We start from the raw sequence: 20,381 nt of genomic DNA, 5'->3' as shown, positions 1-20,381 counted from the left end.
GTTTTTTTTGGTGTACAAAATACATTATAGAAAGAGACTAAGTGGTGCTAAATAAAAAGGATTTGGAGCGATAAATTGTAGATACAAACAAGGTACAAGAGATGGCAAATCCGGTTGACAATCGTAATGTGGGTGATAGTTCTGGGATTTTGATACCTGCTGCTGATAAAAGACGTCGACAGTCGATGATGTTGCTGTCTGAAAGCGCGAAAAGTCGAAGATCTATGGCCAGTCGGTCAAAATCTGTCGCTGTTGGCGGTTCACCCCCCTTGGGCAAAAGCACGGATTCACGGACGTTTATAGATGTTGGATCTCCTAGTTTTAAGTTACCGAATGTTGAGAAGGAAGCTGAGATTATTCATTCGTTGAAGCAGAACTACTTGAGAGACAACTTCACGAAGTCGAACTCTTTTTCGCAGCTGAGCAAGAAATCGCATTCATCGGTTACTGGAGAGAGCGATATTCCCAGTGAGACGGAAGTCAGCATTCCAGAGCATGACACAAACCTAAACACTGAAGGTGGTGATATGATACGGGACTTTTATAAGCTTACGTCGCCCCTAGAGCAAAGTGTTAAAAAGGGGAAGAATAAGTCGGCTGATGATTTGAGTTTTGCAGATGCACATAGACGCAAAGGATCTACTGCGAGCGCGTTGAATGTTCCTGGAGGGTTCAGAAGAGAGTATATTGTTCAGAAAATTCGGAATGAGATGCCTAAGATGAATGGTAATAACGACCTGTCTTCGCATAATACAACCCCGTCTTACGGATCGGTCATTTCTTCTAACAACAATGAAAGTCAGTCTATTTCGGGTGAGAAGGTGCCCTTTTTAACGAGAAACTTCTTGGAGTTTTTGTACGTGTATGGACATTTTGCGGGTGAAACTTTCAACGATGACTTTGCTGTTGGTGAGGATGACGACGCATTCGATGATGATGTTGACAGGCCTTTGCTGAATAGGGCTGGGATGGAAGATTATGGGTTTCCGAAGTCACCTGCTGCTAGACCATCCCAAGTGAAGACTACTACTTTCAAAGCATTTTTACTAATGCTGAAATCTTTCATAGGTACTGGTGTACTATTCTTACCTAGTGCCTTTGCTAATGGTGGATTGACCTTTTCAATCATAATGCTATCATTTTTCGGAGTATACTCGTATTGGTGTTACTATATTCTAATTAAATCAAAAGTTGCTACTGGCGTATCGTCATTTGGTGACATTGGTACGAAACTATACGGTCCGTGGATGAGATATACAATTCTCGCATCATTGATATTGACACAGTTGGGATTCTCTGCTGCTTATGTTGTCTTCACTTCTAAGAACTTACTTGCATTTTTCGACAACGTGTTCCGCCTACCCAACTTGCGAATCGAACATTTTTTGGTACTTCAAACCATAATATTCATTCCTTTAGCCTTCATCAGAAATGTGTCTAAACTTTCTTTAACCTCATTGCTGGCCAATTTCTTCACAATGGCAGGATTAATGATCATTGTGTTTTTCATCTTCAAGCATTTGGTGTTCGATCTGAACCTACATCCAGCTGAAGGAATTGTGTATGGTTTCAACCCTTCTAAATGGTCACTATTTATTGGTACCGCTATATTCGCTTTCGAAGGCATTGGCCTTATTATCCCAGTACAGGATTCAATGAGAAAGCCAGAAAAATTCCCAATGGTGTTGGGCCTGGTAATCATTACCGCTACTGTTCTATTTATTTCGATTGCAACATTGGGGTATTTGGCTTACGGGAAATACATTGAAACCGTCATTTTATTGAACTTACCCCAAGATAATATTTTCGTCAATCTGGTTCAGTTCTTTTATTCACTTGCCATTTTGCTATCAACTCCACTTCAACTCTTTCCAGCCATTGGTATCATTGAAAGTAAATTGATACCTAAATTTAAAAAGACTGTCTCGCCAACCAATAGTAACGAAGTTCAATACTACCCTAATTCTGGGAAACTCAACTGGAAAGTGAAGTGGTCAAAAAATTTCTTGAGATCTATTATTGTCATCTTTGTCATTGGTCTTGCATATTTTGGTAGCGCAAAATTAGACGTTTTCGTCTCATTCATTGGCTGTTTTGCATGCATACCTCTCGTGTACATGTATCCTCCAATGCTTCATTTGAAAAGCTGTAGTCAACCAAATTTTGAAACGAACAAAACGCTTCAAAACAAACTGATGATCTTGCTAGACTATGTTCTTATCATATTTGGAGGCATTAGTATGCTATACACCTCCTATCAGTGTATCATGGGGTAATAATACGCCCTCATTAATATATACATATGTATAAATATTTATATATCTATATAATTTCGGATAATTTAGGCAATATTCAAAAGATATTATTGAACTCTGCTGTTGGAATAAGACTCTAGTTAAAAGAAGATGAGGAGATGTTTGTCGTAAGATATCCAAGGACGATTCGTCGTCGCTTGTCGCTTGTCCATCTTGAATTGTGTTGTAATGCAATATCGCTGTTACCCGGATTCCATATGTTAAGTAACTTTTATTGGTTCAACATGGAAAGAAAGTCGATGCCAAATTATAGACAATATACATATATACTCAACCGTTATATATAGGAAGTACAAAAGTTGTCCAACCTTCACCAATTTGTATTCTGTGAAGTAGACGTATCAGTAAAACCATAGAATTCAAGATGGGTAGGGATTTTTACGGAGAATTTGATGAAAAAGTTTTAAAGAAAGCAGAACCTTATGTTCCTGAGTTCATAAAGAACAATACTGAAATCCACACAGCTACTCTACCTAATGGGAACACTGTTACTGAGCCAGTGGCAGTCACTTCATGGATAAGCCAACTGAGAAAGAAGTTAATAGGTCAAAAGGAATATGTTGAGGCCGAAATTGCTACGCAAAAATCTGCTGCACGCAACGAAGTGGAATCTGTTAAGCAATACTGGAGAGAAAATGTATTGAGTGACAAGAAGGAAATTGAAGACCACTTCGTGACGGCTAGTGTGCTCTCCTTAGGAGGATGGTTTTTCGGATCCGTTATATCTAGTAGGAGAAACTGGGGTTTCAGCTCTCCTTGGAATAGTGAACAAGCTGGTATTTTAAAAAGAACACCAACGGTTTTCTCTAAACTTATAACGAGTCTTCCAGTTCGTTTGACTCTTCCATGGATTCTTGCGGGTGCTGCCTACCAACAGTTAACGCCCAATACGTGGAACAATGCTTTGGCTGCTATCAAGAACGACTTTTTACCCAAGGAACTCGTAGAGCAGTCAGCAGCGTTATATGACTCTGCCATCGAGAATGGTCTAAAAGCTCAAATGAAATCATTGAACAAGGCAACCCATGAAGGTTTGGAATCTTCCATTGGAGCAATTAGAGAGGCAATTGCTGAAAGAACTCAATGAAGTGCAAAATTATGTTTTAAAAGAAACACAACAGAGGAATTCCGCCAATCCGATTAATATTCGTACAACATACCATACATATATGCATGGTATTTATATATGTATATATATATGAGAATATATATAGTAGTAACATGACCCCCATTTAAAAGAAAGAAAGAAATAAGCATTGTCTATTCAATAACCGCCATAACGATTGAATCCCGGTGTGTCTCTATCATCATCCTGAGGGAACGGAGCCCTAGAGGTGAAATTTTGATATCCTCCAGCGGGTGGAGGATTTGCATTTGCATTTGCAGTTGCAGTGGACATTGTTCTATCAGGTTGGTACGCAGTATTTTCATAAAATACGTTCCCATTATCTGCTCCATGCGAATTGGACTTGGGAACATAGTAATTCGTAGAAGGCTGGAAATACGTGCTTCCTGTATTACCTCTGACCGGCGAATGTGATGGAGAAGGCTCTTGGTACTGGTTAGGCGATGCTAGATTAGGGTGATAACTCTGCATCGGTATTGTGTCCTCACTCTGCCTATAGTTTCCCTTCTTGTTAAATGGATCTTTCTGAGCTTCTAGATCGTAACTTTCTGCCACATCCAAATCAGAAGATCTAGATAATCTTTCGTCATAGTATCCTTTATTCCCTCTGCCTCTACGAACGTCTGGCCCTCCTCTGTAGCCATCATAACCACCATAGCCTGGATCTGGATCACGGATAGGCTGGTAAACAACCATTGGAGGGGCTGGAGGCTGTCCCCGGTAGCCATCATTCCCTGGTGCAGCTCCACCACTTCTGTTCTTACAGAAGCAACACCAACATATAAACTCTGAGATATTTGTCACACCCGATCTCAAGAAATATAGTAAACCACCGACTAAATACATCCCGAAAATTGCTGCTAGAACAATACCCACAATCGCAATGATCTTACATGGCTTATCGTCCATACATTTATCCCATGATTTGAAACTTCTAGTAGTGTTCTTAACGTCATGGAAAAACCCTCTCACATACAGCTGCCTATTGGCAAACTCTTCAAGCACATCAACATCCATCACTCTTTCGTGCTATGCTCTATTGCTAACAATATCTAAAATTCCCAACACAGAGATCAAACTCAAATGCCTTACATATTCCATCCCATCCTTTTGCAACTCATTTAATCTCAACTTCATATCTCTTCTATTTATATATCGGTGAAAACTTCGAAATTATAAGCCTCATACTCTCTAAATAGCGCGAGATCCAGCACTAAGAAACGCTGATCACGTGGTTTGGAAAGGCTTATACCTTTGATCAGGGCTTGGAACCGGGCTTGGAACCCTGAATGGGGACCCTGGGTGGAGCCGGAAGTATGTGTGTGAGTGTGCGTATGCGTATACGTATGCGAAGGTTGATCGTTTCGTGCGGGTCCCTAGTGGGTGCCTGGGCCAAGCCAAGCTGGACCATAAGAGACGAAGTCGCCAAGGGCCTTAGCGTTATGGAAGCAAGATTTACGTATCACGTGGGTTCATTTAATATATGTACAAAAGGGTTAGTCGTAGATGGGCATTACGACAACGCCGTTACTAACCAGTCGGGTGCCTTTTCTCGGTCTATTTCCACCGTAGATATGTCGAAGGCTTCTATGAGAAGTTCTACTAGAATCCGTCCCCCACGGCTTCCCGTGAATCTTCTGTATTCCTCGGAGACACTGGCCAAGTTCCACCCCATGAGCCGCCTCAAGCATCCAATCACGGTTCCGGTTCTGTGTCTGCCCATACCGCAGCACACAAGCAAAGGATAGTTTTCCGAGTTGACTATGGTATGCAAGGCATTTCTGATGGAGTGTTCAGTGAGCCCGTCCCAGGGGTTGTCATCCTCACCGCCGTCAGGATTTATAGCAGCAAACTGTAGCTGTATGTTATGGTCGTCGCAAAACTCAAGAAGGGCATCCTGAGGCTCCTCGTTGGCTAGCCATATTATTGTTTTCAACTTCAAGTTCAGTAGGAACGGGAAATTTACGTTTGATGGCTGACCCGACCTGTACAAATACCTCTCTACCGGGCAGAAATTCAAAGGAGGCACAATTCTTTCGTCAGGTGGGTGTAGTATGGTGAATTTTGGATGTCCTGTCTCGATCTCCTCGTCTACAACAACTGAATCATCATCTTCTTCTGCTTCCACGTCTTCTGTTTCGTCTACATATTTCGCTGTATCAGACATATCTGGATCTAGAAACAATGCTCTATACCTCTAGATGAACACTTTCTGTAGTTCTTGCTGATCTATGATCCTCCCCTTTATTGACTATGCCATGGATTGACCTCTTTTCATTGATTAATAGTAGTCTTGTATACTACTTGCTTACTCTTTTGATTTCTCATGTTTTTTAAAGGTTTTCATTTCAATATAGAAAACTATATATATATATACATATATAAATATATGCATATTCACATAACAAATATAGTGGAAGCGAGTGTTCAAACGTGGAACCTGGGAAGACTGATAGCTATATTAGCATTACTACGCTGACTTTCTGGAATTGTCAAATAGTTGGATATAAAATGGTCAAGAAGCAAACCGCAGTGGGCAATGCGTCGTCTTTGACGCAGTTTTCTGAATCGTTGACAACAGCATACCAATCCTATGTAAAAAACGTGAAAAATAACAAGCAGTTGTTGCTAATTGACTCATTTCTAGCATTTTTGGTTGCATTGGGGGTACTTCAATTCATTTTTGTTCTTGTGATCAGAGATAATTTCCCATTCAATGCGTTTTTGTCTGGTTTCGTGCTTTGCGTTGGTCAATTCGTGTTGTTGGTGTCTCTGAGATTACAACTCAATTCGCCTTTCAAGGGTATTTCGAAGCCCAGGGCTTTCGGTGAGTTTGTCATTGCAAGTTTGATTCTACATTTCATCAGTTTGCACTTCATCAACTGAGATATGACAGGACTAACTGCCAGTGTGTATTGTATACGTACATCTTTATTTTTATGTAAAGGAAGGATATAGTAAGAGATATATTATTCGAACGTCTAATATGTGTGTATGTTTCGAAAATGAGCAAGGGTCCTCCGCGCTTGTCCATATCTTATTACAGAGTTGCTTTTGGTTAGTTACGAGAGTTAAACAGTAAATTATTTGTAAAGAGTAAAAGTAAAAGGGAAAGGGAAAGGAAGGTGTGGTTAAACAGAGATAGTATAAGTATTAGTGATGTGCGTCTTTTCTGAGACGTTACTAAGCCCTTCCTATGAAGTGAAAAAGGCGAACGAGATAAAAGAGAAACAGCAATTAATGATTCGTGTATTATATTGGCATGGCCAGTTGCAGATTGCTGTTTGTGCGAAAGCTCAAAAAATAAAAAAAAAACATTCCTATAGTAACAACAACAACGATTAGTTATCCGACTCGAACTTGAAATGGTTTCCAGTTGCAGAGTTGGATAGATAGAAGAAGAGGAGGAGGGTAAAGCGGAAGAATAGTTATAGTGAAAGTCAAATCAATTGTAGACGGGGACGGGGTACTTGTGGTTAAAAAAAAAGTGGGAAGTGGGTAGTAATAATAATAGTAATAATATTAATAATGACAACGTTGCGTTCAACGGATTTTATTTCATTTTGGTGTGTATTTTATTTTTGATTTTTTTTTAGCCTCTTATCGGTTGCATCTGTTTGTATTAAGAGATTAAAATAAACACCACTTAACAGATAATACAGCATCCAGACCCACCTTTGTCGGATTGGGTTTTTGGAGGGTTAGGTTTTGTTGATCTTTGGTTGTTGGCTGGGGTAGACTTCGTTTGAGTAGATGATTTGGCTGTTTTTTGTTTAACATTAGCATTATTCGGCTGAGCCTCTTCAGTTCCATTACCGGTGTCAGCGAAACCTTCGTCACTGTTTGCACCATTTTCTTGCACTGACCCAGGAGCCTGGTTTTGGTCCTGTGAAGCTTCGTTCTGTGCGCCCGAAGAAGCGCTCTTGTCGTAACCCTTACCGTCTCTGATTAGACGGACTAGTCCGTAGAACGACTCCTCTACGTTAATATTCTGCTTAGCAGAGGTTTCCAAGAAGGGGGCATTGAATTGCTTGGCCAAAGACTGGCCCTCTTCGTATGAAACTTGTCTTTCGTCCTCGAGATCAGACTTGTTACCAATCACAAACAACGGAACGTAATCGGAATCCTTCACTCTAAGAATTTGTTGGTAATACGTCATTAGTTCTTCAAAAGACGTTCTCGAGGTCACGGAATACACTAACAAGAAACCTTCTCCTGTTCTCATGTACTGTTCTCTCATGGCAGAGTACTCCTCTTGTCCAGCAGTATCCAAGATATCCAAGATAGACACCTTATCATCGATTACCGCTTGCTTTCTATACGAATCTTCTATAGTAGGATCATATTCGTCTACGAAATGTGACTGGATCAACTGGATGGTCAATGCCGATTTACCGACACCACCACCACCTACTACAACTAGCTTGTACTCTCTGATATTGTTCTGAAGTAAATATGCATCAGTAATGGATTACAGTCTCAAGTAAAAGACCTTAATCCATTGCTTCCAAGTACTGTTAGTAAAAACGCTTGCCTTAGCCGGAAATACCGTGTCATAAAACACCCTTTTCGAGAGCGGTCAGCCCTATCCCTCAAAAAACAACGCCAAACACAATCCTCATAACATAAATGAGGCTAAAATAAAAGAATAACATACTTTGTTCAAAGACATGGTGTGTGTTCCTGCACAATTCCCAGTCTTGTCTTGCGGTCTGTCTCTTCGTTAATCAAAAAAGGAAAAGAATGAAAAGTTTCGTCTATTCACGTCGTTGAAAACCTAGTTGCAACAAACCTGAAAGACTCAATGTCAAAATTACTATACGTATTACACGCTTCTTGACTAATATACGCTCTTATTAAAGCTTCTGAATGCAATTGCTCACTCTCCTAACCCTTCCCAAAAAATACGGCTAAACGGTATTGTAAGAAACCATGTTCTATTTTTTATTGTTTTCAAAGAAATTTGAAATTTCGTTTTTTTTTTTTATTTAATTATTCTCGTTATTGTTATTATTGTTATTATTTATTTTTTTTTTAACTTCGCTGCTTACGTTTAGCGACAGGAAACTGCAACTACAGTGCTGCTGCTGCTGCTACTGCAGGGATAAGCGATTGCCTGTATGACTAGCAGGGGACCTAATTCGTGTGTGTGTGTGTGTATGTTTACATTTAAGTAATATTATTAACTAGGGTTTTTGTGTAGAAATATCAGTATTTATTGCTTCTTCAAGCAGTCGTTACAGTACCATTTTCCCTTGGGAAGGGTTTCTAATCCGATGCATGGCAAGTGGAACCATTCGAGCTGGCAGTTTTCGCCATCGCAGCCCACCATTTCGCCATAGGCGACTTGGTTGCAGTAGCAGTACAGGGCTTCGCCGTACTCGTTTGTTTTGGGTCTGTTCTGGTACTTTGGGGCTGTTACTGTAGTAGTTTGGGCTCTCTTCTTGCCTCTTCTTTGGGCACCTACGCCTGTAGTGGCTATGGCTGCTGCTGCAGAATCTGCAGCAGCGCTCGCGTTTGCCGATGCGGAAGCGGATGCGCCATTGTTGTTGCCGTTAGCTGTAGTTGTAGCAGATCCATTGTTGTTTCTTCTCTTTTTGGTGGTGGTAGTGGTAGTAGAGTGTTGATCATCGCCTGCAATGGTGTGGTTGGGGTGGATTTGGGACTGCTGAGGGGTGGAGCCGGTAGCCCTTGATCCAGCCGTCGTTGTGTAGCCTGAGTTGTGTCCATTGGTGGTGTTTGTGGTGGTTCCCAGCGAATTTGGTGCATTCGAGCCAGGTCCAGCACCGCCTGCCGTCCTTCCCGATGCACCATTGTTGTTGTTGCTATTATTATTATTATTGTTGTTGTTACTATTGGTGTTGCTGCTGTTGTTTGCAGTCGAGTTCGAGTTCGAGGAATTTGATCCTGACGACACAGCCGCAGGAACCGTGTTCGAACTCTGGGCAGTGGTCCTCTTGGCTGCCATCGCCTCACGACGAGATTCGCTCTTGAGCGCCTGCTGCGACTTTGTCATCGCGTTAGAGTCCACCTTCGCCATCAATTCGCGATGCAAATGCATTGCTGGATGGTTATCGTTCCCTAGCCTCAACTTTTCTGGGATTTCCTGGTTCGAAAGAGCCACTTCGTACGCCAACTCTAGCCTATCCGTCAACCTTTCAAGCGAATCGTACGCAATCGATGATACGTGCATCTTCTCCTCCAACGATGGGATCAGTTCCTGGAACCACTGGTTAATCACCCGCAACGGCACCTTCTTATCGTCATCCACGTTCCTCCCATCCAAAAACCCCTGGATGCACTTATTCAACTCAGGAATGATGTTCACGCACTTGGCATCGATCTCGTACAGAAGAGTCATGTACCTCGACACTTCAAGCGGTAGCTCCTCCAACACATCGCTTATGTCGTTCAAGCCGGGATACAAATTCGCAGGCACAGACATCTCTACTCTACTCTACTCTACTCTGCTCTATTCTATTTTACTGCGGTTGGCTTGATTCCTCCTCTTTTTAACAATGAATATGAATATGAATAGAACTAACTGGTTATAATATATTTGTTATACTCTATCTCTCTATTGCTGGTACTGTTGATAGTTTTTTTTTTTTTCTTTCCAAACTGGAACCACGTGACACACAAATATCTGCCGGCCGGAAACGGGAACCTCCCCGCCGCGCGAATGTGGTCACGTGCCGGTGCACGGGTGTTTTCTCTCCCTCCTGCTTTATCCCCTTAATTTTTGATTTTTATTTTTTTTTTTTTTTGGTTTTTTTCCTGTTCCTCCTCTTCTTCTCCTTCTCCTCTCTACTCTCCCCGCTCTAAAGGACAAAGAAAAGCCCGGATTTTTTTTTGATTTCATTTTTGTTTTCTATGTTTTTACCTGACGTTGTCTGTGGTCAGCGCTTCGGACCAAAAGAAGGAACAAACACGCTGGGCCCTAGAAGTTGGAGATAGCGGTCTTTGCTCGGTCCCAATTCTTGCGCAAGCGGTTTGCTTTTGCATGACTTAGCTTCCTCTGAGGCAGTCCATCTCAGACCCATGGCCTAATAGCGTCATCTCTGGAGTATAGTCGCCGTGGTCATCGCCAATGGTCAATGTCTTAAGGTCATCCAGAGTTTGAACCCGTGCTTGTCACACTTTTGTTTGTGGTTCGGACCTTGGACCTTGGACCTCGGATTTGCAAGTCTGCTTGCATCCTGCCTACATCCTGCCCTAGCGTACGTATGTGTGACAGACGGTGTATATCATCAACGATTTTTGTTTACGCTTTCGCTATCAATATTTTTTTTTTTCGGTCCCTGTTTTTCGTTATGCTTCTATGGCATGGCTATATGTGTATATGTATATAAACCGTTCAGCCTTGCAGAAGGAAATCGATGGGCGGGCCTGTCCCTATAGATTGGACGAATTGGTGTACGTTATATAGCAAGCAATCCAATCCAATCCAATCCATTCAGTCAGGAACCAAGGGCAGGGGAAAAAAAAGTCATATATACATATACATACATCTACAATGAGTGACGCTTCGGTGGAAGTGGAAGTAGAGCTAGAACAAGGCCTTTTGGGAGGAGTGCAACAACACCAAGACCAGAACAATCAGAAGCCCCATGCCAAGTCGCCATTGGTGGAGAATTTACAATCGTTGGTGGCGGGCGGCGTCGGAGGGGTGTGCGCCGTGTTGACGGGCCATCCTTTCGATTTAGTCAAAGTGCGGTGTCAGTCGAACCAGGCGCGCAACGCTACAGACGCTGTAGCGCACATTCTAAAGGAGGCGCGCGCTGCATCGGGTCCTGCGTCCGTAAACGCCGTGCGCGGGTTCTACCGCGGAGTGGTTCCGCCATTGTTGGGGGTGACGCCGATCTTCGCGGTTTCCTTCTGGGGGTACGATGTGGGGAAAAAGTTGGTGACACATTTTCCCTTTTCGGCTTCTGAATCTACGGCGGCTAATGCAACAAAAAAAGAACTAAGCACTGCGCAGATGGCTGCAGCAGGGTTTATCAGTGCGATTCCCACTACGCTAGTGACTGCGCCAACGGAGCGCGTCAAAGTCGTAATGCAGACGACGCAGGGGAAAACGTCGTTTGCAGATGCAGCGCGCCAGATTGTGCGCACACAGGGGTTCCAGTCGCTTTTCAAGGGGTCGTTGGCGACATTGTCGCGGGACGGGCCCGGAAGCGCATTATACTTTGCGAGTTACGAGGTGTGCAAAGAGTTCTTGAACAAGATGAGCGGACATAAGAGCGGTGAATTGTCGATCACGAATGTTTGTATTAGTGGAGGATTGGCTGGAGTTTCGATGTGGGCGGTTGTGTTCCCGATTGATACAGTGAAGACGCAATTGCAGTCATCTTCGAAGCGGCAATCGATGGTGGAAGTGACGCGCGAGATCTACCGTACAAGAGGCGGGATCAAAGGGTTTTTCCCTGGGATTGGGCCTGCGATGTTGAGATCGTTCCCAGCGAATGCGGCGACGTTTTTGGGGGTGGAAATGACGCATTCGTTGTTCAAGAAGTACGAGCAGAGGGGTCGTGGCGCGTCCACACTGGCGTGATGCAGTAGCCTGTGTGATAGCCACGATGGGGTATATTTATGTGTTAATGGAAACTAAGAAGAAAAAAAAATAATATAATATAATATAATATGTCCGTAAGTAAAGTAAAGTTTATGTATGGGTAATATAATTCATTTATTTATTTATTTAATTTGTTTATTGATTGATTGAGAACGAGAAAGGCAACTGCGGGCCAAATTTTTCGCCTCAGGTATAGTTTTGCCAGCCCTCGGGCTTCTTCAAGTTGTTGGTCGTGTAGAAATGAGTCGTGCACGAGTATCCCTTCCAGGTGAAGTCATCTTGAGGAGAACAGACACACTTGTGCTGCTGTCTGTACTCTGCGGAGATAGGACAGGAGTGGAATGGGACGTGGTAGTATCCAACGTCGTAGAAGTGGTGGATCTCGTTTCTGTCCAAAAACAATGCGGCAGCGATAGAATGCACTGGAGCGTCACCCCATCTTTCGTAGAAGAATCCACCAGCGTGGTCCAAGTAGTCAAAGTACTTGGAGTAAGCCTCACTTCTCAAGAAGTCGAGCGAGGCGACTTCGAAGTTGGACCAGAAGTGGCACAAGTTGTACGAGTGTCCGCCGTCGTCCGAAACGAACTTCATCATGTTGTTCTTGTGCAAGTACTGTGGGTTTTCCTTGGTGAAACTGGACACCGTTTGCCACAAGGTTTCGATGGTAGCCTCGTATTCCTTCAAGGAGATCGTGAACCCGTACTTCTTGTTGTTGTCCTTCATGAACTTGAAGATGTCGTAGTCGATGTCACAGTATATCTTGACACCAGGCTCCACACGCCAGTAGAACTCGTACTCGTCCATCAATGGGTGTCTGTAAAAGAACCCAGACTCGAAACGACACATGTGTCTGTACGATTCCGAGTGCCCGTAAATGATCTTCTTCTCTCTCATCTCCTCACGCACCCTAGCGGCCTTCTCCTTGTCGATCCACTCGGGGTAAGACCAATGCTCTTCAGGAATCAACCCAAATTTCACATTACCACTGATCAACGCAGCAACAGTCTCTTTGAACTCCTGCGTGAACTCATCGTCGTTCAAAAACACCCAGTCGTACTGGAACTTCTTGTTGAAACGGTCCTCCACAGAACGGATCGACCCCAAAAGCTCCTCCAAATCACTGTTACGTGCCAACGTCACAAACGTAGCCTTCACCTTCGACCCTGGATACTTCCCGCTATCAATATACGTGTACTTGAAACCTGTGTTTGGATCAACCGACACTCGACTATCCGTCTTCGCACGAACTGTCTCATACTGGTTCGACTTGCCCGACCCGCTCCCAGCAGCTGCTCCAATCCCAGCCTCTCCATTGTACGATGCACCTTGGAAAAGCACCAATAGCGCTGTCAACGCAATCAGACAAACCGCAATAACACGTACAGAACGCTGCTTGTTGATCCACGTCTCGCCCATCCTGAACGATGTGATTCAATCCAATTCAATCCAATTTCAATTCTTTTCAATTCTCTACTTTTAATTTGATTAATTAATTGCTCTCGAATGCAAATCTCTATTTTCCATTCTTCTGACGTGTATGAACTATTTATATACTATATATAAAGCCTACATACCGTGCCAATTTTTTTTTGCATCGTGAAAAACTATTGCCATTCTCGACTGACCGACAAACACCAACGGGAAGGAAAGGCTATTGAACCATGAATGAGTAATGGATGCCTCATAGGATCTGCCGAAAATGGGAACTCAACGCCAAAAAAAAAAAAAGGCGAAAAAGAAAATTGAATTTACGCGGGGCGATGTGCCAGGGCCAAGACCAGGACCAAAGCCAAGGCTAAGGCCCTGCCCTTGGTTCCAGTGGTTCTAGTCTCCTGTACACCTCTGTATCTCCAATATACCTCTTGTACACCTCTTGTATATCCATCCCTTGTCATGCCTTGAACCTTGTAACCCTCTTTTAAGGTTGCAATTTACAGTTTTCATGTCAGGAACTGGAATTGAGATTTGAATATAAAATGAAGATTCATAATGATGTATAGACATAGGTATGTGGTGGAGGAGAGATCGAGGAGATCCGAGCGGTTGGCTGACACAACACACGGCCACGGCGGTGGAGAACACTGCTGCGGTTTAAAGACCGATCTGGCCTGGTCTATCCAGGCAACGTCAAAATCAATCACGTGACTGAAATTATCACTGTACTGGCACTACTGCTTCTTTTTTTTTTTTTTTTTTTTTTTATTATACACCTTCCGTCCCACTATCATCAAGCAAGAAAAAAGTACTTCAATCAACATCGTTAACTATACAAACATCACTACAATATCAGAACAAAACAACACTCGATAGCAGGGCGTGGCCGTCGATCATCGAGACATTGGTAGAGAAAGTCGACAGACGCGACGACGAGCATCATCTAAGGTACATGTCGGTGGGGATTTCTGAGAAACAGAAGCCGAAAAGGTCGATTTCATCGACGCTAGTATCGTTGTTTAGCAAACATTCAGAAGACGATGGCGGTTCCCAATTCAATAAGGATGACTCGCGTGACGACCCGGGAGAAGTAAGCGATTCCGGTTCTGTGGTGATTAAAGGCAAAAAACGTCGGCTAGGTGCGTACGATAATCTTGTGTGGAATGACGAAGAATTGGATAATAATTCATCGTCTATGAACCTGGCTAATCTCGACGACGATCGTGAAGCGGACAAGAGACCCAGCATCTTTTTGTACGAGGGAGACTCCTCGGGATACGACTTGCGTCCTCCAGTGTTAACGATAGAACCGAAGCAGCGGTTGAGATTGCTAAGAATGCAGCAGTTACGTCGTGCTAGACAGTACCCGCTACTGCAAAGGCATTTGCTATCGCTAGACTACAACTATAGCTATGACCATGACCATGACCATGACCATGGGCTGCTTACAGATGGAAAGCCTGCTGCAAGTGGCAGAAAGCACCAGTTGAAAAGCACAACCGCTGCTAGCACGAGCTTGAAGAAGAATTCAGCAGTCAAGAAAAGTAAGACGAAGAGATGGAAGGGCGACTTCCAATACGATTTATCTGAATATGATATACTGAAAAACAATGTCAAAGCGAAACAGTCGTCTGCAGCAACGGCTGGGAATATGGACTCTCCCAAATTGTCCCGTGCTCTTCTAAAACAGAGCTCCTCGTTGAAGAAACCATCATCATCTGCATCTGATCAATCGGAAACATCCGTAGGATCTACATTGACGGGAATTCAAAGTAAACTGTTACAAGGCAAGTCGCTTTTCAAAGAAAACGAATCCAATAAAAAGGAGTCCGCCGCAGCCGCAGCCGCAGCCGCAGCGCCACTATCACTAAAACCATTGGTGAAGGAGAGCATATCAGAGAAGAAACCGTTGTTTGTCAATGCTCCAAGCATAGGGTTCGACTTTGTTACCAGTGATACAAATTCCCCCGACGCTACTGACACCCCTACAAAACCTGCTGCATCGAGAGCTTTTACATTTGGAGGCAAACCAGATACTAATACAGGTGCCAATAAGCTAGCCCCTGCCCAAGTATCCAAGCGCGGTGATGATGATAATGATAATGATGATATTGAAGAGCTCCCAAGGAAAAAAAGAGAGTTGGGTACTTCGGAAGACAACGAAGTTGGATCCAAGACTGCAGCATCAGCATCAGCTGTTGCTGCTCCGAAGCCATTCTCATTCGGAAACCCTATCGCCGCAAAACCTTCAGATACTCCGAAATTCTCTTTTGGAGGTGCTTCATCTAACACTTCTAAACCGGACCCAGTTGTACCATCCTTCTCTTTCGGTGCAACAAAAAGCTCAAAGGATGAGAGCAAAAAGGAATTACCAACTTTGTTTTCAAAACCCTCTGACGACTCCTCATCGAAAGACAAATCTGTGCCAATCTCTGGTCTTGTATCAACAGCCGATAAAACTGAAAACAATTCTGTGGGTAAAACAAATAGTCTTTTCAAGTTTGGTGCCAAAACTAACTCTACAAAACCAGATGAGACAACGAAACAAATACCATCATTCACTTTCGGCAAAGCTAAAGAGTCTACTGATGAACCACAAGTAGGAAACACAGCAGAGATTAGTAAGACACCAAAACCCTTGTTCCAATTTGGTTCAACTACTAGTAATGACAATGAGAAACAGAAAGATGTTGTAAATAAAGAAGTGGCGGTACCGACATTCAGTTTTGGGAAAACTAATGAAAACAACAAAACGGAGTCTGCCAATACTACCAATCCTTCTGCAGAAGATCAAGCTAAACCAGCATTTTCCTTTGGAAAACCTTCTTCTGAAGCCACAAAAGCAACAACACCAACCTTTTCCTTTGGGAAGGAAGCTGGGGCTGAAACCAAAGCCACTTCTGGTTCCGATCCTAGCGCAATAAAACCTGCATTCTCTTTTGGTTCTACTACATCACAAGCCACACAACCATCAAAGCCAGCATTTTCTTTCGGAAGTGCGCCTGCTGCCACTGGTGCAAATGATCAAGCAAAGGAGAAAACACCTACTTTCTCATTTGGAGGAACTGCCACGAAGAAGATCGAAACAGTAACTGATAACAATGCTACGAAGCCCAGCTTCACATTCGGTACAAGTGCACCAACTGCGAACGGTACAAACAATACAAGCACTCAGGGAACTCCCTCATTCTCCTTTGGGGCCTCTAGCGCTAATAAACCAGCAGAAACAGCTGCTACGTCAAAACCGTCATTTTCGTTTGGAAGTACAACAGTGAATGATGACAAGCAGAATACTGCAAAACCTCCAGTATTTGGATCTCAAACACAAAATGAACAGAAAACATCGGGAGGGTTTAAGTTCGATTTGAGCGGGTTGAAAAATGACAATAAGCAGAGTTCCCCAACTCCATTTTCCGATGGTTCAAATGTTGCGTCTGCAGCAGGCAGTAATGGATCGGCCGGGGGATTTTCATTTGGCAACAATACCCTCCAGCCAACAGGCCAAAACAATATAAGTGCACCGCAACCATCTCAAAGCGCTTTCAACTTTTCTGCCCAACAGACCCAAAAACCATTTGCATTTGGAGGAAGCGGCCCTAGCACCACCAACAATTCCCCTGCGTTCGGTGCTAGTTCAAACCAGCCTAATGTGCCATTCACATTTGGCGGCAGCTCTGCTTCATCAACACCACAAATCCAATCTCTTGGTAGCGCTGGTTTCCCAAATCCAGGTCCAAGTGCAGTTCCACCCACACAATCTTTCAATCCATCAAATGTGGTAAACTTCAACTTTGCTGGCCAGCAACCTCAAAACCCTTCAACAATTTTTGGATCACCCGCTCCACAAGGCAATTCACCTTCGATGTTCTCCTCTGGCCCTCAAAACCCAGCATCGATTTTCAACTCGCAACCTGCAGGTACCCCTCAAGGGAACCCTCAATTCCCTCCCCAAAGAAAGATCGCTATGCCTAGTAGAAGAAGAAGGAGGGCGTAAATATTTCCAAGTACTACTCACACGCCGAACCATTTTCTCATTAGCATAGCGAACAATATTGCATTTTTGACAAAACATTTTATACAATAATATAAAATAGTATAGTATTATATAACATAATGAAAATAACCCTAATATTATATCCTATTTCCCTACTAAAAGTCATGGTTACACCCTATTTCATCTTCTTGGGAATGTTGGACACCAAACCAACTTTGTATACCGTTTATCTTATTGTCCAAATATTTTTTTTTTCTTTAATTATTTTTCACCTGCATCGTGCATTGTTCCCTTCCTGTTATCAATGCACCGTACCTTTAATTATGTTTTAAAGGAAAAACAAGATTATTATGGTTTTAAGTTATATTATTCCGTACATAAAGGAGAGGCTGAGATAACTTACCTGTATAAAAAGGCAGGATTCCCTACTTGCATGGTAGTGCATTCATTTATTAATTGCAACCAATGAAATCATTCACAATATCTATGCAGCGACATATCAAAGTAACACCCTATAACCAGTTACATATTCCATCATTCCTCTTGGGATGCTGTGCTACTATTTTAATATCATCGCTGCAGTCACTGTTCAGTTCATTGCTTGGTGATGTAGTGATTGGTATTCTACGACTGACTAAATATGCTGTAATGATGGAAGGGATAGTTTTAATTATCAAGATACTAATGGCCGATGAACAAGATCGAGTAATGAATTCATCTTCAGCTAATAGCCACACGAACCCGAAACATAATAATTAGAGCCAAAAAAACACAACAAAAACAAACAGAGGCAAACAGACAGAGGGATACTACTGGTTTGGGTCGCATCTGGAAATGTAACCTGTATATACACATAATCGTCACTGTGATTGCTGCACTTTTTCTATTCATGATTATAATCATCATCATCATCATCATCATATTTTGGCATGGTAACAACTGTAGTTGTTATACCTTTTAGTTGAACCCACGAAGATGGGTTCTAAACATGATAGTTAAGATCAATCAGATATGTAACTATATCGATATTTTAGGATTAAGCATGATCCCAAAATTTAATAAGGGGGCCCCAAGAGCTTATATTTTATTTTTATATAAGGTTATCATTTCGAACTTATATGAGCAAAACTCACTAAAATACAGTACAAAATACAAACAGAAGTAGGTTTTATGCAAATAAAACTTAAAATTTCTTTGTTAGATTAATAGATGATTATTGACAAAATAAACTATCAATTGATTTAGTGGGTTTCACTTGGGATTTCAAAGACAATTTGCTTACCGGTCAACTTGTTGTAGACGGCTTGGAAAGATTCCAACTTGTTGTCGATGTGTTGGACGTCCTTGGAGTTCAACAAGATCTTTTGGATCTTGTTACCACCAACCAAGTATCTGACTCTCTTACCAACAATTTCAGTTGGGAAAACCAAGTCTTCCAAGATCTTGTCGTGGACAGCAGTCAAAGTTCTGGATCTTGGTCTCTTTTGAGTTTGTCTGGATTTTCTGGATGGCTTTGGCAAGATTCTTCTTTCAGCCAAGAAGATGACGTGACGGTCTTGGAACTTCTTTTCCAATTCTCTGGTCAACTTGATTTGGACCTTGTGGTAGGCAGCCAAAGATGGGACTGGAACGAAGATAGCCAAGGCCTTCTTACCACCAGCGACATCGATCTGTTTAATAAAAATGGGTGAGGTAGAAAATAAGTTAGTAAAATGATCTTCGGGAAGGGGGAGTTCTGTTGATAATGACAGCTTAGTGCATGCTGGTACGTCGGTATGAAACGAGAGACTTCTTCAATGTGTATCTTAGCTTATGTTCTTAGAGCACTTTTCTTCTAAAATAATTCCTGTTCGTTAAGGTGTTTATCTGGGCTATACTGGGTGTATCCCAACATGCCCTGCGGAGTGATACGGAGTTGTTTCCACTGGCGTTCCCATATGGTCTCGAGTGGTCTCATTGCTATATTGTTACGGCGGGGAGGTTTTTTTTCTCACACACGGCCTCTTCTATCGTATGGTCTCTTATACTATCTGTTTCTTCACGTCGTTCCCACAGTCATGCACATCACAGTGTTTTCTTATTCATTCACATACTTCTCTGATGGACTTGAATTGCAAAGCTCTCAAATCAGCCTTCAATTCTGGAGAGTTGTTTTCCAAGTCAATGAAAGCTTGAGCAACTTGCAATTCCAATTCAGTTGGAGCTTGGGACAAAATCTTGGCTTGGGACATCGTAGGTTGTGTTTCCTTGCTTGGCTGTTTCAGAAATCCTCTATATTCAAATCGTTATATCTACACAAACGCTATCAAATCACTATAACATCAAGTAGTAGTATTTTATTAACCTAAGCTCATTTCCAACTGTTTGAACATGTAAACCTTGAAATTTTGAAAAAGTTGGTGAGAGATCCTTCCCACACTGTGTCCTGGTCCTGGGATGCGGAATCACCTGGAGAGGATGGTGCTGGTGCTCTAACGGGGACGCCAGCGTGCGGTTGCACCAGGAACGGTGAACAGGGAGGTGCTAGACAGGTGCTAGGCGGGACAACCCACCACTAGCCAGGCCGACTGGTGGGTCTATCCCTACTCACGCACACAGCTCAGTGGACAAACCTAGCAGGAAGCCTAGCAGGAGACGAGTCCCAAACGGCAAAGACCATTGGATTACGCCGTGCTCGCTCCTCTCAGGAGTCTACCTCCTGGAGCTGGAGAGAGGGAAAAAAATAAAAGCGACAGACCAGGAAACATATTCCATATTAGGAAGACATGTTTCATCAAAAAACAATAACGTCAAAATGTACGGGTGCAACACATTTCGAAAGATGCACGGGTGTTGTAAACCAAAATTCCCGAAAGACAAACAAGAACAAAAAAACAGTCCGCCCGGAATACTCGGCCAACAGAAACCGCCGTACTTGCGGAAGAAATGCCACTCTCC

General features: G+C 42.8%; 12 protein-coding genes across 12 annotated transcripts; 6 read left to right on the top strand and 6 right to left on the bottom strand.

Moving 5' to 3' along the window:
• Positions 1 to 101: 101 nt before the first annotated feature.
• On the top strand, positions 102 to 2,276 carry AVT4 (Avt4p; the record flags this gene model as incomplete). The annotated part of the gene is made up of 1 exon (XM_022821978.1): positions 102 to 2,276. The coding sequence occupies one exon, from the start codon at positions 102 to 104 to the stop codon at positions 2,274 to 2,276; it is 2,175 nt and encodes a 724-aa protein (XP_022678285.1).
• Positions 2,277 to 2,679: 403 nt separating this feature from the next.
• Positions 2,680 to 3,402, top strand: MIC27 (Mic27p; the record flags this gene model as incomplete). Its single annotated transcript, XM_022821977.1, has 1 exon — positions 2,680 to 3,402. One exon carries the CDS (start codon positions 2,680 to 2,682, stop codon positions 3,400 to 3,402), a length of 723 nt encoding a protein of 240 aa, XP_022678284.1.
• Positions 3,403 to 3,579: 177 nt separating this feature from the next.
• PIN2 (Pin2p) lies at positions 3,580 to 4,458 on the bottom strand (the record flags this gene model as incomplete). Its single annotated transcript, XM_022821976.1, has 1 exon — positions 3,580 to 4,458. The coding sequence occupies one exon, from the start codon at positions 4,456 to 4,458 to the stop codon at positions 3,580 to 3,582; it is 879 nt and encodes a 292-aa protein (XP_022678283.1).
• Positions 4,459 to 4,954: 496 nt separating this feature from the next.
• OCA1 (putative tyrosine protein phosphatase OCA1) lies at positions 4,955 to 5,608 on the bottom strand (the record flags this gene model as incomplete). The annotated part of the gene is made up of 1 exon (XM_022821975.1): positions 4,955 to 5,608. The coding sequence occupies one exon, from the start codon at positions 5,606 to 5,608 to the stop codon at positions 4,955 to 4,957; it is 654 nt and encodes a 217-aa protein (XP_022678282.1).
• Positions 5,609 to 5,952: 344 nt separating this feature from the next.
• Positions 5,953 to 6,327, top strand: OST2 (dolichyl-diphosphooligosaccharide-protein glycotransferase; the record flags this gene model as incomplete). Its single annotated transcript, XM_022821974.1, has 1 exon — positions 5,953 to 6,327. The coding sequence occupies one exon, from the start codon at positions 5,953 to 5,955 to the stop codon at positions 6,325 to 6,327; it is 375 nt and encodes a 124-aa protein (XP_022678281.1).
• A 760-nt stretch (positions 6,328 to 7,087) lies between these two features.
• Positions 7,088 to 8,113, bottom strand: RAS2 (Ras family GTPase RAS2; the record flags this gene model as incomplete). Its single annotated transcript, XM_022821972.1, has 2 exons — positions 7,088 to 7,885; positions 8,099 to 8,113. The coding sequence occupies 2 exons, from the start codon at positions 8,111 to 8,113 to the stop codon at positions 7,088 to 7,090; spliced, it is 813 nt and encodes a 270-aa protein (XP_022678280.1).
• A 543-nt stretch (positions 8,114 to 8,656) lies between these two features.
• Positions 8,657 to 9,886, bottom strand: PHO23 (Pho23p; the record flags this gene model as incomplete). Its single annotated transcript, XM_022821971.1, has 1 exon — positions 8,657 to 9,886. The coding sequence occupies one exon, from the start codon at positions 9,884 to 9,886 to the stop codon at positions 8,657 to 8,659; it is 1,230 nt and encodes a 409-aa protein (XP_022678279.1).
• A 1,071-nt stretch (positions 9,887 to 10,957) lies between these two features.
• CRC1 (carnitine:acyl carnitine antiporter) lies at positions 10,958 to 11,995 on the top strand (the record flags this gene model as incomplete). Its single annotated transcript, XM_022821970.1, has 1 exon — positions 10,958 to 11,995. One exon carries the CDS (start codon positions 10,958 to 10,960, stop codon positions 11,993 to 11,995), a length of 1,038 nt encoding a protein of 345 aa, XP_022678278.1.
• Positions 11,996 to 12,202: 207 nt separating this feature from the next.
• KTR1 (alpha-1,2-mannosyltransferase KTR1) lies at positions 12,203 to 13,432 on the bottom strand (the record flags this gene model as incomplete). The annotated part of the gene is made up of 1 exon (XM_022821969.1): positions 12,203 to 13,432. The coding sequence occupies one exon, from the start codon at positions 13,430 to 13,432 to the stop codon at positions 12,203 to 12,205; it is 1,230 nt and encodes a 409-aa protein (XP_022678277.1).
• Positions 13,433 to 14,402: 970 nt separating this feature from the next.
• Positions 14,403 to 17,444, top strand: NUP1 (FG-nucleoporin NUP1; the record flags this gene model as incomplete). Its single annotated transcript, XM_022821968.1, has 1 exon — positions 14,403 to 17,444. One exon carries the CDS (start codon positions 14,403 to 14,405, stop codon positions 17,442 to 17,444), a length of 3,042 nt encoding a protein of 1,013 aa, XP_022678276.1.
• Positions 17,445 to 17,909: 465 nt separating this feature from the next.
• On the top strand, positions 17,910 to 18,203 carry KLMA_80223 (uncharacterized protein; the record flags this gene model as incomplete). The annotated part of the gene is made up of 1 exon (XM_022821967.1): positions 17,910 to 18,203. One exon carries the CDS (start codon positions 17,910 to 17,912, stop codon positions 18,201 to 18,203), a length of 294 nt encoding a protein of 97 aa, XP_022678275.1.
• Positions 18,204 to 18,685: 482 nt separating this feature from the next.
• Positions 18,686 to 19,675, bottom strand: RPS7A (40S ribosomal protein eS7; the record flags this gene model as incomplete). The annotated part of the gene is made up of 2 exons (XM_022821966.1): positions 18,686 to 19,114; positions 19,538 to 19,675. The coding sequence occupies 2 exons, from the start codon at positions 19,673 to 19,675 to the stop codon at positions 18,686 to 18,688; spliced, it is 567 nt and encodes a 188-aa protein (XP_022678274.1).
• Between the last annotated feature and the right edge of the window lie 706 nt (positions 19,676 to 20,381).

This window comes from Kluyveromyces marxianus, chromosome 8 (genome assembly GCF_001417885.1).
Source record: "Kluyveromyces marxianus DMKU3-1042 DNA, complete genome, chromosome 8".
NCBI classification, from domain to species: Eukaryota; Fungi; Ascomycota; class Saccharomycetes; order Saccharomycetales; family Saccharomycetaceae; genus Kluyveromyces; species Kluyveromyces marxianus.
Note: the sequence above shows the minus strand (reverse complement) of the source record. Positions and strands in the feature narration are given on the sequence as shown.